Genomic DNA, 15,438 nt, shown 5'->3' on the forward strand with positions numbered 1-15,438 from the left:
AAGCCCTTAGTGCTATGGAATCCAGTTACCTGAGAGACCATCTCCAATCTTATAGCTTGTCAAAGCAGTTAATGGTGGCTAGGACACTTGTAGACTGTTGCTCAATGAAGCATCTCTGCCTTTGAAATTTCCTTTCTTCCGCATCCAGGTTTAGTGAGCTTCAGGAAATGAGCAAATGCCCCTTTATTTTGGTCAACATTTGATTGAATGTTTTGGTCTGCTTTTTAGTTTGATTTATTTTTTCATTATTGTATGTGTTATTCTGTTTGCTTGCTTTGTTCTGGTTCTGTTGGGCTGTTTTGCATTTTGTATCAGAAAGACCTATCACTACTTGCTAGTCAGAGTTACGGAAGTTGCAGTTTCAATTTGTGCATCCATCCCTCTTGAGGTAGCATTGGTAACTTATGTAAACAATTTTTGCAGCTGAAGCACTTAGTTGCTATGATGATAGAACTAGTATTGTGACAATTACTAGAATGAGTACATAAAATACACAAACAAAATCCTGAATACAAGCATAAAGAGAGCTATTACCATTTCAGGCCAAAACACCCAAAAGGCTCTTTCAATAGGAGTTCTCCCAAAAAGTTTAGGGGAAATTAATTGAGCTGGCATTCTGATTATATTGATATACATTCTCCGGACCACTTTATTTTCTCATTTACATTGCCATAAATCTAAAGTAACTCCTTTGTAGTCACTCCAGAATTACTCTTGTGTAACTGAGTAAAATTTGTCTTTCTATATCAAATACTGCTGCAGTTAACTTCTTTGGTATAAGTTCATTCATTTTTTGTGATGCTGGATATATTAAAACACATGAGTCACAGAAAAAAGGGTGGGGAAACAATGAACCAATGGAATGAAGAAATCATTTAAGAGAATGGGAAAACACTTAATGCATAATGATTCATACATAATACTGCATGAATAATTGTCTAAAGAAACACTAAGCAATGAAGATTTTAAATGTCAGCATATACTGCAAAGCTAAATGAATAAATGATAAAACTTAACACTTCCTGAAAATTAACAAGAGAAATACAATTAATTTAGCCCTGTTCCAGGTTACTAACAGACAAGGAGACAATGAAACTTTCATGGTGACATAACTGAGAGTCCCTGAACTACAGATTAAACACAGCCATCTCTCAAGAGGTTGCAAGTAAAACTGACATACGTGAATCTTGACTGGAAGAGTCAGAATCCCGCTTATATGTTAAAAATCTTCCTCAAAGTTCTCTACTACAATATACAGATCAAATTGTCATTGAAATATAATTCTTCCACTGGGCCACCATTTAGAATTATTACTAACTTATTGAAAACAGATGTCAAGAATTCCTTGAGGTATTTGATAATAAAACTCCTGAGGCTGTTATCATCATAGAATAAATCATAACTGATCTTTGAAGGACGAGTCTTGTTAATAACCTAGAAAAGCAATACAAAGACAGACATTTATTGGACAAGGCTGAGCAGTGTTGATCTTGAAATATGTAAACTGGAAGACACTGGTAAGACTTTAGACAGAAGCCCAGAGACCTTTAATCACTGATGTAATCAAGAAGCACTCACTAGAACGAGGAGGAAAAAAATGTTAGATGAGTAACTGACAGATTAACATGGAATTTTGAAACTGGCTCTAGAAGGATTTAGAAGGACTCCACTGCACCACTTAGTGAAAACACATCAGTCACAAGAGGCAAAAAGTCACTCATTCTACAAGATACAGTGTCTTCTGCCAGGGATAACGTCTAAAACACCACAAAAGGCACAAAAATACAGTGGATCCAAAAGATGATTCATTAATTGATCATTTATATTTCATTAATTGACTATGATAAACATAGCATATCCGCACTAATTCAGTAAAAAAGAAAAAAAGGATTGTGAAAGTACAGTTGGAGAGCGTATACCGTCATTAGACAGGTATAGAAGCTGCTTCAAGCAACACAGGGAAGGATACATGGAGATTAAATTCTGCCAGGTTACAGACATTTTCCATTTGAAGATGTACAGTTTCAGTCTATCCCTTCCAAGCATTTCGGAGGATTTGGAGCATCTAGTCCTTGTAAACATCATCTCACTAAGTCCATTCCAGCAGAGATAAAGAGCCAGGTTTAGAATACAGACAATGTTCTAGTGTATGGTGATCAGATGTAGTAAGATTGTAACCTGGAGCGACTGACAAAATCATTTCATTTGTAGTGATCATTCAAATTTGCCTATCAAGCAAGGGACTGTGGAGGTTGGATAACACTGACGTCCCTACATCACAGAGATTAAATGAAGGAAATCATGTGCAAAAGTCTCTTGTTTTAAAGAAAGAAAAAATCCATTGCAGTTACGGTACTTCCTGGACTTTGAGCACAGAACACCGTAATATTTTGTTTGGAGATGACAGAGTTCTTTCATCCCCACTTCCCAATTCAAAGATTACTTATGGATAACACCAATCTAGTTAGTCTGTTATTTAGATTGGCTTCCTTAAAAAGGTAGTCACTAAAAAAGATTAATTGTACACAGCTCAACTCCATCTTTTGACTTCCTGAAATAGGAAGTAAGATGAGCTATCATATTTGCTGATGGAAATGTCATGGCCTGTATGTCTGGTTAAGTGAAAGTGCACCAGGTGTTCTTGAGACTGGTTCTTCCAAGTCAGTTATGTCTCAGATAAACAGTCATCCGAGTCCTTATGTGAATAAGGTATGAGGATATATGTATGCCTAGTGATACTTACAAACACTTGACTTGAAGTAAGAAGTTGCCACCTGGATATTGCTTGTCAAATTCCTGAAGGCTGAAGCTACTGCAAACTTACATCCCTTTGTTACTCTGTGCAGTGAATTGCTAGAATAATTAATATATAAGAGCTGAGACTGTGCAGTTGGTATGGAATACCAAAACTTTCTGCCTTTCCATGCTGGGAGTAACAGCTTTTTCCTCTGATTTTGACACAATAAAAGGAGCATTGAATGTTTCCTGTCAATAATTTAAACTTCAGAATTGTCCTAAACTTGGCACTCTATATGATACATAAATGACTCTTCATCAAGAAATTATCTCTTGACACTGACTCTGACTCTCCATTCCTGGGAACGACTGTTGTAGGAGCTGCAGACTAGTTCCTCTTTCACTCCATCAAATGTAGACAGGCTTTTGCTCTCCCAATCTCTACAGTGATTCCTATTGATCAGTCTATCTACTTGGGCTAAGGCTGCGGAACAGGATTTGACCTTAAAAGTGGTTACCATTATGTTATGCCTCAGCACATCTACGCATTGGTTCAACAGTGCTTCAAACCACACAGGGTTAACAATGCAATGCAAAGCAATTGTCACCAGGGCCTTGATGCTCTAACATTTTGTGCCATCAAAACACAGGCACATTTCACACAGAATACCTTGCTTTTCAGTAGTTGGACATCTCTCCTGTTCCCCATAACAAAATAACTTGCTTGCTCCAGTATTGTTCATCAGTTGAAGATAGTGTATTGCAAGCTGAATAATGTTGTATGAAGGTTTTTGTCTGTCACTGGAGCAAGTAATTGCTACTGACATAAAATACAGAATTCTTGTGCCAGCCACCTTAATATATGCTTCTCAAGAGTGACCAGCATCTTTTGGATGCCTTTGGACTATCTCTTGAAGCAAAGAGATGGGGGGGGGGGAACTCTGATAACATCCGAATGAGAACACACTTAAAGCTAAATAGATCCTATGCAAATAGAAATATAATCCTATTCTGAATACAGTAAAACATAGTACTTTAATTATTTTTAATACCCACTAAGCCACTTTAGTGGCTATTAAAATACTATAGCTAGCAGGAAAAGCAATAAAACAGGAGAAGTTATATATAACTCCTCAAAAAAACTGCATATTTAGTTAAACCAAAGATTTATGTGTTGGGTGTAGATCTCACTGACAGTATCAGGGGAAAATGACTATTACACCAATGGGTGTGATATATAGCCTTTTGAGTTTTGCATGGTGAACTCTAATGCTTTTGCTTTGAGGTAAAAGTCCTTACTAATCAAACTATGAATCATTCCCACAATGGCATGTTTCTGAGGCGATGTGTGTCAAAAATATGACTCTAGAGAGAATACTCTATCATCGATGACTGGTTCTGAGGTCTTTATCAGTCAATTAATAGACAAGTAAAGGAGTTAAGTGGCTTGGGCAAAGAATTATGGACCCTTGATGACATTCTAAATTTATTTTAATGAATAAATGTAATGACTTTTCTAACCACCCCATAACTTTTCTTCAGTGTCCTATATATTGCAGGTCTAAAAAATAATCACAGCATATTCATCATTGAAGCTTATTTTATTCTATACTCTTCCAGTAATGACTATTTTAAAGCACTTCAGAAGTTGGATAATAATAACTGTTTAAAGGGTTTTTTTGGTAAACAGACAGATTAACTACATCTGTTTAAAATACTGTAGGTGACACATACTTATCTGACATCATCCAGCACCACCATTCACTGCCCTTCTAAGAGACTATGATTTAGTTATAGGCATATAAGGATCTTCCTGTCAAAAATCAATGGATAGTGAAGCAAGCAAGGTGAGAGGAAAGATCATTAAGGAGACAGAAGCTCCTGATTCACACCTGTAACATCTTTTGTGTCAGCTGATTATGGAGTTGAGATAGCATCAGTTTTCATAGAAGTAAATTACTGGCTGTAATCTCTGGATGTATGATGCTGAGAAAGGGATTTTTGAGAAAAAAGATTTAGAAACTGAGTTAGAAATGGTGACCAAAACAAAGGTGAGACAGATTAGTGTATGTCAATATGTATCAAACTACAAACTCCATTTTGTTTTGTGAGCACCATTTTATTGAAAGACTGAGCTGTGCCTACACTTTTGCCTTTTACCCTCCATCTTGTACTGAAACCTCCTGGGCCATTAATATAGAGGGCCTCCCATTCAAATGCAAGCACCCTCCGTAAGACAATGAGCTAACTGTCCCAACACTGAAGAGCCAGTTCAACTAAGTCAGCTTGTAACCAAGCAATGGTTCCAGTCCCACCCTGTCAGGTTACTCTCCTCAGTGACTTCAAGTTGCTTGACAGGTGATCCACTGCTTGGTTACAAGCTGACTTAGTTGAACTGGTTCCTTCTAAAAGGGTGTCTCTCTTCCCAGCAATCTTAGAAAGGGCAGCAGAAACAGGACCAGAAGAAAACAAGGTTGATCAGGAGCTGAGAATCCTGAACCCCCTGAAAACCCACTGACCAAATCCCAAAGGGCTCTTGGTATGGTGAGGAAAGTGAGCAGGTATTTGTGTGCAGGTTTTGTTGTTTTCCATGGACCTGTATATCTCTTGTGCTTCTAGGGGCACGTCTACACTTACCTCCAGAGCGATCGATCCAGCAGGGGTCGATTTATTGCGTCTAGCGAAGACACAATAAATCAACCACCGAGCACTCTCCCAGCAACTCAGGTACTCCATTGGAGCGAGAAGCGTAGGCAGAGTTGATGATGGGGGAGTGGGAGCAGTTGACCTACCACAGTAAAGACACCGCAGTAAGTAGCTCTAAGTACATCGATTTCAGCTACCCTATTTTCGTAGCTGAAGTTGCGTAACTTAGACCGACTTAGCTCACGTCCTTCTCCATCCCAGTGTAGACCAGGCCTAAGAGTAAAGGGCATGTATGTGTTTAGAAGTTTCTTTGAGGAGACTGTGTGTTGCTTGCTTTCACTGTCACATAGTCCAAGGAGAGGGAAACAGTAAACCAGAAGGTCCATAGCTTTAGAGGAACTCTGGGAGTGGGCAACAGGTACTGGGAGGCTTGTGAGAGCTGACACCAGTTTCAGAGCCTAGGAAATTGGACCATGGGGTCTCCACTACCAAGAAGGCCTATACCCGGAGTGTGTATCTAGATGTAGAGAGCCAGACAGACAGTGCCTAAACTCTGCCCAGCCACAGCAAGCCAAGAGCACATGGGACACAAGGTCTGAGTCCAGTACATCAGCCTGGTAAGCGTAATAAAAAATGTAATAAAAGGCAAAAGGAAAATTCCTTGAATGTTTCTGATTCTTGTATCTGATTCTCAGTCATTTGTCAGAGAATTGATAGTTTACATGCCTAAGCTGTAATAGGAACTCTCATTCTGAAATCAAGTGTCATGAAAATTAAACAGAAAAATAATGATGTAGCTAGGGAACAAATAAGCTATTTTTACAATTTTGCTTTCCCCTACGCACTGTTATTTATCATCCTAGATCATATAAGGCCCCAGTGGAAAATGGAGCATAAATCAAGGAAAGGGAGTGTGTGCAAATTTGGCATAACGCTCATCTTTCTACTCCCAGAATCTGGAAGCTGCTGTCTATCCCCATCATGGTGGTCGTTTAGTGCCTGGAATGTAAAACCAATAACTATAATGAAATCCTAGTGGATTTCATGGAATCTCTGGAACTTCTTCCTTTTCAGGGTAAAAACTCTGTCTGAGGTAGGGTTATTCATTTTTTAAGGTTGATTTGTTTGAGGGTAACATGTATTTATTTATTTATTGCACTGGTTTGAGGAGAACAGGGTATCACTGTTGTAAGTGGAAAGGCCTTCTAGAAGAGGATAGTTCTATAACATATCCTAAAAGCTATGGATTGGTCTAATTTCCTCTGGAAATTTATTCCATAGCCAGATCCCCTTGACCAAGAATGCTTTATTCCCAGTTTGTACATGCTTTGTCCTGAATTCTGTGACTTATAGTGTCCCTGAGAAGTACAAGTGTCTCAATTACTTGCTGAGGATGGTAGTCAGGGAGGTCTTCAAGACTGAAAGAGGATTTCTTGAGGACTGGGTGAACTACTGTATTTTTCAAGGAGTTTGGTAGGCATGCTTCTCAGATGAAGGCACTATTTCAATTAGAAGCAGCAAAGAATCCTGTGGCACCTTATAGACTAACAGACATTTTGTAGCATGAGCTTTCGTGGGTGAATACCCACTTCTTCGGATGCAAGCAGTGGAAATTTCCAGGGGCAGGTGTATATATAAGCAAGCAAGAAGCAAGCTAGAGGTAACGAGGTTAGATCAATCAGGGAGGATGAGGCCCTGTTCCAGCATCTGAGGTGTGAAAACCAAGGGAGGAGAAACTGGTTCTGTAATTGGCAAGCCATTCACAGTCTTTGTTTAGTCCTGAGCTGATGGTGTTAAATTTGCAGATGAACTGGAGCTCAGCAGTTTCTCTTTGAAGTCTGGTCCTGAAGTTTTTTTGCTGTAGGATGGCCACCTTAAAATCTGCTATTGTGTGGCCAGGGAGGTTGAAGTGTTCTCCTACAGGTTTTTGTATATTGCCATTCCTAATGTCTGATTTGTGTCCATTTATCCTTTTCCTTAGAGACTGTCCAGTTTGGCCGATGTACATAGCAGAGGGGCATTGCTGGTATATGATGGCATATATTACATTGGTGGACGTGCAGGTGATGGTGATGGTGTGGCTGATCTGGTTAGGTCCTGTGATGGTGTTGCTGGTGTAGATATGTGGGCAGAGTTGGCATCGAGGTTTGTTGCATGGGTTGGTTCCTGAGCTAGAGTTACTATGGTGTGGTGTGCAGTTGCTGGTGAGAATATGCTTCAGGTTGGCAGGTTGGATCTTGGGTACAGATCCACAAACCCGGAAATCCTGGACGCCCCATCATCTCTGGCATTGGAACTCTCACTGAAGGACTGTCTGGATATGTGGACTCTCTACTCAGACCCTATGTTACCAGCACTCCCAGCTATCTCCGTGACACCACTGATTTCCTGAGGAAACTACAATGCATTGGTGACCTTCCAGAAAACACCATCCTAGCCACCATGGATGTAGAGGCTCTCTACACAAACATCCCACACACTGATGGAATACAAGCTGTCAGGAACAGTATCCCTGATGATGCCACAGCACAACTGGTTGCTGAGCTCTGTGCCTTTATCCTCACACACAACTATTTCAAATTTAATGACAATATATATCTCCAGATCAGTGGCACCGCTATGGGCACCCGCATGGCCCCACAATATGCCAATATTTATATGGCCAACCTGGAACAACGCTTCCTCAGCTCCCGTCCACTCACGCCCCTTCTTTACCTACGCTACATTGTTGACATCTTCATCATCTGGACCCATGGGAAGGAGACTCTGGAAAAATTCCACCATGATTTCAACAGCTTCCACCCCTCCATCAACCTCAGCCTGGACCTATCTACACGGGAGGTCCACTTCCTAGACACCACGGTGCAAATAAGTGGTGGTCACATTAACACCACCCTATACCGAAAACCTACCGACCGCTATGCCTACCTTCATGCCTCCAGCTTCCATCCCGGGCACACCACAAGATCCATTGTCTACAGCCAAGCACTGAGGTACAACCGTATCTGCTCTAACCCCGCAGACAGAGACCAACACCTAGAAAATCTCCACCAAGCATTCTCAAGACTACAGTACCCACACGAGGAAATAAGGAAACAGATCAACAGAGCCAGATGTGTACCCAGAAGCCTCCTACTGCAAGACAAACCCAAGAAAGAAACCAACAGGACTCCACTGGCCATCACATACAGTCCCCAGCTCAAACCCCTCCAACGCATCATCAGGGATCTACAGCCCATCCTGGACAATGATCCCACACTTTCACAGGCCTTGGGTGGCAGGCCAGTCCTCGCCCACAGACAACCTGCCAACCTGAAGCATATTCTCACCAGCAACTGCACACCGCACTATAGTAACTCTAGCTCAGGAACCAACCCATGCAACAAACCTCGATGCCAACTCTGCCCACATATCTACACCAGCAACACCATCACAGGACCTAACCAGATCAGCCACACCATCACCGGTTCATTCACCTGCACGTCCACCAATGTAATATATGCCATCATATGCCAGCAATGCCCCTCTGCTATGTACATCGGCCAAACTGGACAGTCTCTAAGGAAAAGGATAAATGGACACAAATCAGACATTAGGAATGGCAATATACAAAAACCTGTAGGAGAACACTTCAACCTCCCTGGCCACACAATAGCAGATTTTAAGGTGGCCATCCTACAGCAAAAAAACTTTAGGACCAGACTTCAAAGAGAAACTGCTGAGCTCCAGTTCATCTGCAACTTTAACACCATCAGCTCAGGACTAAACAAAGACTGTGAATGGCTTGCCAATTACAGAACCAGTTTCTCCTCCCTTGGTTTTCACACCTCAGCTGCTGGAACAGGGCCTCATCCTCCCTGATTGATCTAACCTCGTTACCTCTAGCTTGCTTCTTGCTTGCTTATATATACACCTTCCCCTGGAAATTTCCACTGCTTGCATCCGAAGAAGTGGGTATTCACCCACGAAAGCTCATGCTGCAAAACGTCTGTTAGTCTATAAGGTGCCACAGGATTCTTTGCTGCTTCTACAGAACCAGACTAACACGGCTACCCCTCTGATACTATTTCAATTAGTAGTGGGTACCAGGATGCATTTCCTAGGTTGTGGTTCAAACATTTTTTAGAGCTTCTTGAGCTTCATCATGCATGCTTGGGCCAAATCTGGTCAAGGGCAGTACAGTGGTGTGACGCTATATGATTACATATGACTGATAATACCACTGATATTACCGCTCTTATACAATTGCAACAAATCTTGTATAAAATATGTCATGTAAGGTATCAATGGAAAAGTTATGATTTACTAAGTAAGATTATTCTGTTTATATGCATGTATCATCTTTGTATCTGAAGTTAGGAATACTGGTATGTACTGGTATCTTATATATGTGTTGTGTTCCTGAGTAACACCCCGCAGATAGACTTTACATTAAGGCCAGACAGCTACGTATTGATGGCCCATCAAAGATACTTAGCTCTCACAATAAGCCATAGAAGAAACTTGTTCTGCCCAGATGGCTTTTCCTGCAGACCCCTCAGACTCAAGGAGCTAATGACCATCCTCTGTGGTTCAGTAAACCATGTAAGGACATGTGATATGCTCGTGTGATCCTGGACTCTATTTGGGGCCAGTAATTTTCCTGGCACCTGGGCTGTGAGCTTTGTTTGAGACAGTAAAATTCCATGCACATGGTAAAGGTTATAAAAAGATACCTCAGACATCTCCATTTTGTCTCATTGCTCTGGATTGGATTTCTAACCAGGAACCTTTGGACAAGGACTGATGACCCCCAATATGTTTGGGTAATTCCAGAGAAACTGTCGTAAGATAGCAGTTTATTCCATCACTGCTATGATCCTGATCTATGAACATTGAAAAATCACTTGTATGTACAGTAGAACCTCAGAGTTACAAACACTTTGGGAATGGAGGTTGTTCATAAAACTCTGAAATGTTCATAATTCTGAACAAAACGTTATGGTTGTTCTTTCAAAAGTTTACAACTGAATATTGACTTAATACAACTGTGAAATTTTACTATGCAGAAGAAAAATGCTGCTTTTAACCATCTTACTTTAAATGAAACAAGCACAGAAACAGTTTCCTTACATTGTCAAGTCTCTTTTTTTAACTTTCCCTTTAGTTTTTTAGTAGTTTACTTTTAACACAATACTGCATTTTCTTTTTTGGGGGAGAGGGGGTTTCTCTGCTGCTGCCTGATTGCATACCCCTGGTTCCAAATGAGGTGTGTGACTGACTGGTCAGTTCGTAAATCTGGTGTTCATAACTCTGAAGTTCTACAGTATATGATCTATTAACCATTTTTAACTCTCTTTTCTTTTATTATTAAACTATTAGTTTTTAGTTACTAAAGGACTGGCATCAGCATAATTACTGGGTAAGATCTGAGTTATATATTGACCTGGCTAAGTGGCTGATCCCTTGGGATTAGAAGGACTTTATATTTGATGAAAACAGTTTTCAGTAACCACTCATCACAGAGTCTAGTGTCTGGGTGGCGAGCCAAGGGCTGCAATGCTTAAAGAGACTGTGGTAAGACAAAAGTTCACTTTTGTTACTGGCTTGGTATAATCTAATGATAGAATAACCACCAGTGTGGGATGAGTCTACCCCATTTCTCAGTGATCTGTCCTGAAGTTGACATTCTCAGCTGTGACCCACTGAGGCACCGTGACAAGTGAATAATATGCTGTTTGTGCAGCACCGGTTCCAGGCACAAACTGGAGCAGCCTGAGAGCTATTCTAATTTATGCCTGTTGCTAATAGCCCCATTGGTTCAAAACAGCAGACAAGGAATAGGCATAATCCCTGTGCCAGCAGCAGGTGTCAGGCAATTAGGAGCCTCAATGCTGGCTCTACATTGTTAGACTGATCTCCCTTGCTATGCGATGATCCTCCTGGAGCCAGTTTACAGCCAGTGTGGCACAAAGTGACCATGCCAAGTCATAGGTTCTATTGTAATGTGTACAATTTTATGTTCACAGAGAATCATAGGACTGGAAGAGACCTCGATAGGTCATCTAGTCCAGTCCCCTGCACTGAGGCAGGACTAAGTATTATCTAGACTATGCCTGACAGGGGTTTTCTGAACTTCTCTTAAACACCTCCAATGATGGACATTCCACAATTTCCCTAGTTAACTTATTCCAGTGCTTTAACTATCCTTACAGTTAGGAAGTTTTTCCTAATGTCTAACTTAAATCTCCCTTCCTTCAATTTAAGCCCATTACATTTTGTCCTGTCTTCAGTGGTTAAGGACAACTATGCATCACCCTCCTCTTTATAACAACCTTTTACATACTTGAAGACTTATATCCCCCTCCAGACTAAACAAACCCAGCTTTTTCAACCTTTCCTAATAGGTCATGTTTTCTAGACCTTTAATCATTTGTTGTTCTCCTCTGGACTTTCTTCAATTTGTCCACATCTTTTCCCAAGTTTGGTGCCCAGATGCAGTCTTATCAGAGCTGAGTTGAGTGGAAAAATTTCTTCTTGTGTCTTGCTCTCAATACTCCTGCTAATATATCCCAAAATAATTTTTTCTTTCTTTTGCAATACTATTGCACTGTTGACATATTTAGTTTGTGATCCACTATAACCCGCAGATCCTTTTCTATGTAGTCATGTTGCATTTGCTCAATTTCTATTTGATTATTTCTTCCTAAATTTAGTATTTTGAATTTTTCCTTACTGAATTTAATATTATTTATTTCAGACCATTTCTCCAATCTGTCAAAATAATTTTGAATGCTAACCCTGTCCTCCAAAGCTTGCGACCCCTCCCAGTTTGGCATCATCTGCAAACTTTATAAGCATACTCTCTATACCATTGTCCAAATCATTTATGAAAGTATTGAACAGAACTGGACAAATCCCTGCAGCACCCTACTTGATATTCCCTTCCAGCTTGATTGTGAATCATTGATAACTATTCCCCAAGAAAACTTTTCCAACCAATTGTGTGCCCGCTTTATAATAGCTTCATCTAGGCCAGTGGTTCCCAAACTTGTTCCGTCGCTTGTGCAGGGCCGGGCCGGTTTGTTTACCTGCTGTGTCTGCAGGTTCGGCCAATCGTGGCTCCCAGTGGCCGCGGTTCGCTGCTCCAGGCCAATGGGAACTGCTGGAAGCGGCGTCCAGTATGTCCCTTGGCCTGCGCCACTTCCAGCAGCTCCCATTGGCCTGGAGCAGCGAACTGCGGCCACTGGGAGCCACGATCGGCCGAACCTGCAGACATAGCAGGTAAACAAACTGGCCCGGCCTGCCAGGGACTTTCCCTGCACAAGCGGCGGAACAAGTTTGGGAACCATTGATCTAGGCTATATTTCTCTAGTTGATTTATGAGGGGGGGGTCACATGACACAGTATTTAAAGCCTTACTAAAGTAGAGATATATCACATCTACTGCCTGACATGGTAGTTTCACTGTGTTTCACTTTTAAAGAAAAACAATGTACAGTATTGGCTTTTTAAGGAAACACCAATAAAGCAACAATCATCTAGCTTACAACTCTAATCAAGTTCATTAATTCCGCACCCCTGAACAGCACTCATCTCATGTTAGAATATAAAATAAATGGATTTCTAGAAAAGTCTCCAGAAAGAGAAAGCTACGATATAGTGAGCTTTCAAAGTTGGATCTATGCAGGAAAAATAGCCCTTTCTGAGTCCACATGAATAAGTTAATTTTAGAGGCACCACAGGAAGTGCACTAAATGTTTGTTATGTTTCTTGATATTTGAGCAGAATGCGTAATTAATCTGAATTAATCTGAATTTTTTTTTGACAGAACATACAAAGCTAGGATCTCTTTGAACTCAGCTTGTTTAACAAGAACAACTGCAGGGAGTTTTCGTTCTAGCTTTGTTAGATTACAGCTTTTTTCCCCCGTTAGCATACCTAACAAGGAGATTTGTGAACAAGCAAGACTGTTGAAACCTTGTTAAGCAAGTATTTTAATATTTAAAATACCAGTGCCAATTCTTGCTCATTTCATGACTAAACTTGATATACAATCAGACAAAATTAGTTTTGGATGGAAGCCATTATCAGGATGTCAAACAACATGTTGAGTCTGAAGCTGAATCAGACAACTCCGAAAGTCTGGCATCTTTAACTGAAAACCAATATTCAATTAACTTTTGACAAATATCCAGGTTTATGTACATTTTTCCAGGCATCCTTTTTGACTAACAAATTTGCTCAATTTCTAGGACAGATCCTCAGATGGTTCAAATTGGCATTGTTCCAGTAAAGTCAATAGAACTACAATGATTTACAACAGGTGAGAATTTGGCTGTCCGTGCTTAAGATAGTTTGCAGCATAGTCTCACTGAGACCACTGGGACTATTGATTATTCAATGGAGTAAGGCAATACTCAACAAGAGTATCAAAATCTGACCATTGGTGTATTCTGCACTGTCCTCATAAGGCTTAGTGATTTTTATGTATTCTTGCCAGAATGTACTTATGTATGATTAGCTTTTGTTTATTTGTAACTTAACTTTTACACCATGCTGAGTATCAATTTAAACTCTAGAGACAAAAATTGTTCCTTTGAGGTAGAGTTGTTATAGGTAAGACTGGAAACACAGTTTCCATTAGAACTCTATAATGCCTTATCTGTTTAATGCTTTTGCACTTGATTTTTTTAAAAAGGAAATCATGCAAAACACTACAGGCCCAATCACTCAGTCCTTACTCAAGTAAAATTCTCCAGGATATGAATAGGTACCCTATCACGAGTAAAGACTGCATTTAAATCATGTATGTGTCAGGAAGTTCAAAGTCAAGATTGAGAGAGAGAGAGACACACATACACACACACTGACCTAGTGCATGTGTATTACAACAAGAGGGGGGACACTTACTACATTACTGAAAAAATACCATGCAAGATCACATAGCATTCAGCAAATAATATAAAGAAACTGCCTTTCCCCACATAACCATAGAAGTATTTTGGTAGGAATGTGGTTCTCAAACAATTTGCCACCAACACAGCTTGAGTATGCCGTGAGACTCAAGTTCAGTGAGAAACACACATGCAAAAAAAAAGAACTGTGCTTTCCCATATATAGTCTAAGCTAGGGAGCAAGTCACGACTGTACCCTGGAACAATAGCCATTCCATCACATGAAATTCTCAGTGAAAATAGGAAATGGTCAGGTGTATCTAATAGGGATGGAGAGATATTTAAGCTCTGAAATAACCCTCACTCACCTCTCTTTCTTTCACATATTGATACAGTAGTTAGGAATATATGGTTGCAACAACATACAAAAGACTATTTTTTTTAAATAGCCATCTTGGTTTCAGGATATCTGTGGACTTTGATGCTGTTTCCATCACAGGCTGATTTTGACAGCAGACCACATGATGTTCTATTCTGAACACAGATGTTTGGTGGGATTGGAGATTTAAGGCTTTATTTGTGCATGATTAAAAGAACATAGGTTTTAATTAACAACCTATTTGTGCAAAAAAGTATTCAAGTGTAAAGTTAAATTCACTGAAACAAAAATCTAAATAAATGTCTGCTCTAAAGTTCCATTGTTTAATGATACAATCAGTCAGTGCTCTGAAGACATGTGCGGAGTTCACCATCAGCCCACAATACAGAAGCTGCCAGAAGATCTGCACTTCTATTGGACCAATCGGTGGATAAAAGTAGGTAGGCCTCAAATAGTGACTTCATGAATGATGACAATGTCAAAAAGTTAAACTCTTTTGCAAGGAATTATCAGAGTGGGCAACTTGCAACAATTTTCAAAAGCTTAACAAATGTCTACCTGTATTACAAAGGCCCATTGGTGCCAAATGGCAAAGGATTCACTGTTCTTTACAAGCAACTCATGTCTCACAAACTCACTACACCTAATATGCCACTTTCATAATATTTATCTATCAAGATCTCTGAAAGCTTGTCACTTACCAATACTGATAATCATTGCAATATGCGTGTACAGGGAATATTTAAGGAATAATGTAACTATACTGAAAATTATGCCCATATGGTCTTGGTGTGAGTCACT

The 15,438-nt window shown here is 40.1% G+C and overlaps 1 protein-coding gene across 1 annotated transcript in view; it reads right to left on the bottom strand.

Moving 5' to 3' along the window:
* Positions 1–832: 832 nt before the first annotated feature.
* The window catches only part of LOC123363329 (protein PTHB1-like), a 53,566-nt gene continuing 38,960 nt past the window's right edge, over positions 833–15,438 (bottom strand). The window contains exon 7 of the mRNA XM_045004187.1: positions 833–1,434. Within this exon, the coding sequence (XP_044860122.1) occupies positions 1,246–1,434 (189 nt within the window). The 3' untranslated portion in view covers positions 833–1,245. The remainder of the gene's footprint in view (positions 1,435–15,438) is intronic.

Source organism: Mauremys mutica, chromosome 2 (genome assembly GCF_020497125.1).
Source record: "Mauremys mutica isolate MM-2020 ecotype Southern chromosome 2, ASM2049712v1, whole genome shotgun sequence".
Taxonomy (NCBI): Eukaryota; Metazoa; Chordata; order Testudines; family Geoemydidae; genus Mauremys; species Mauremys mutica.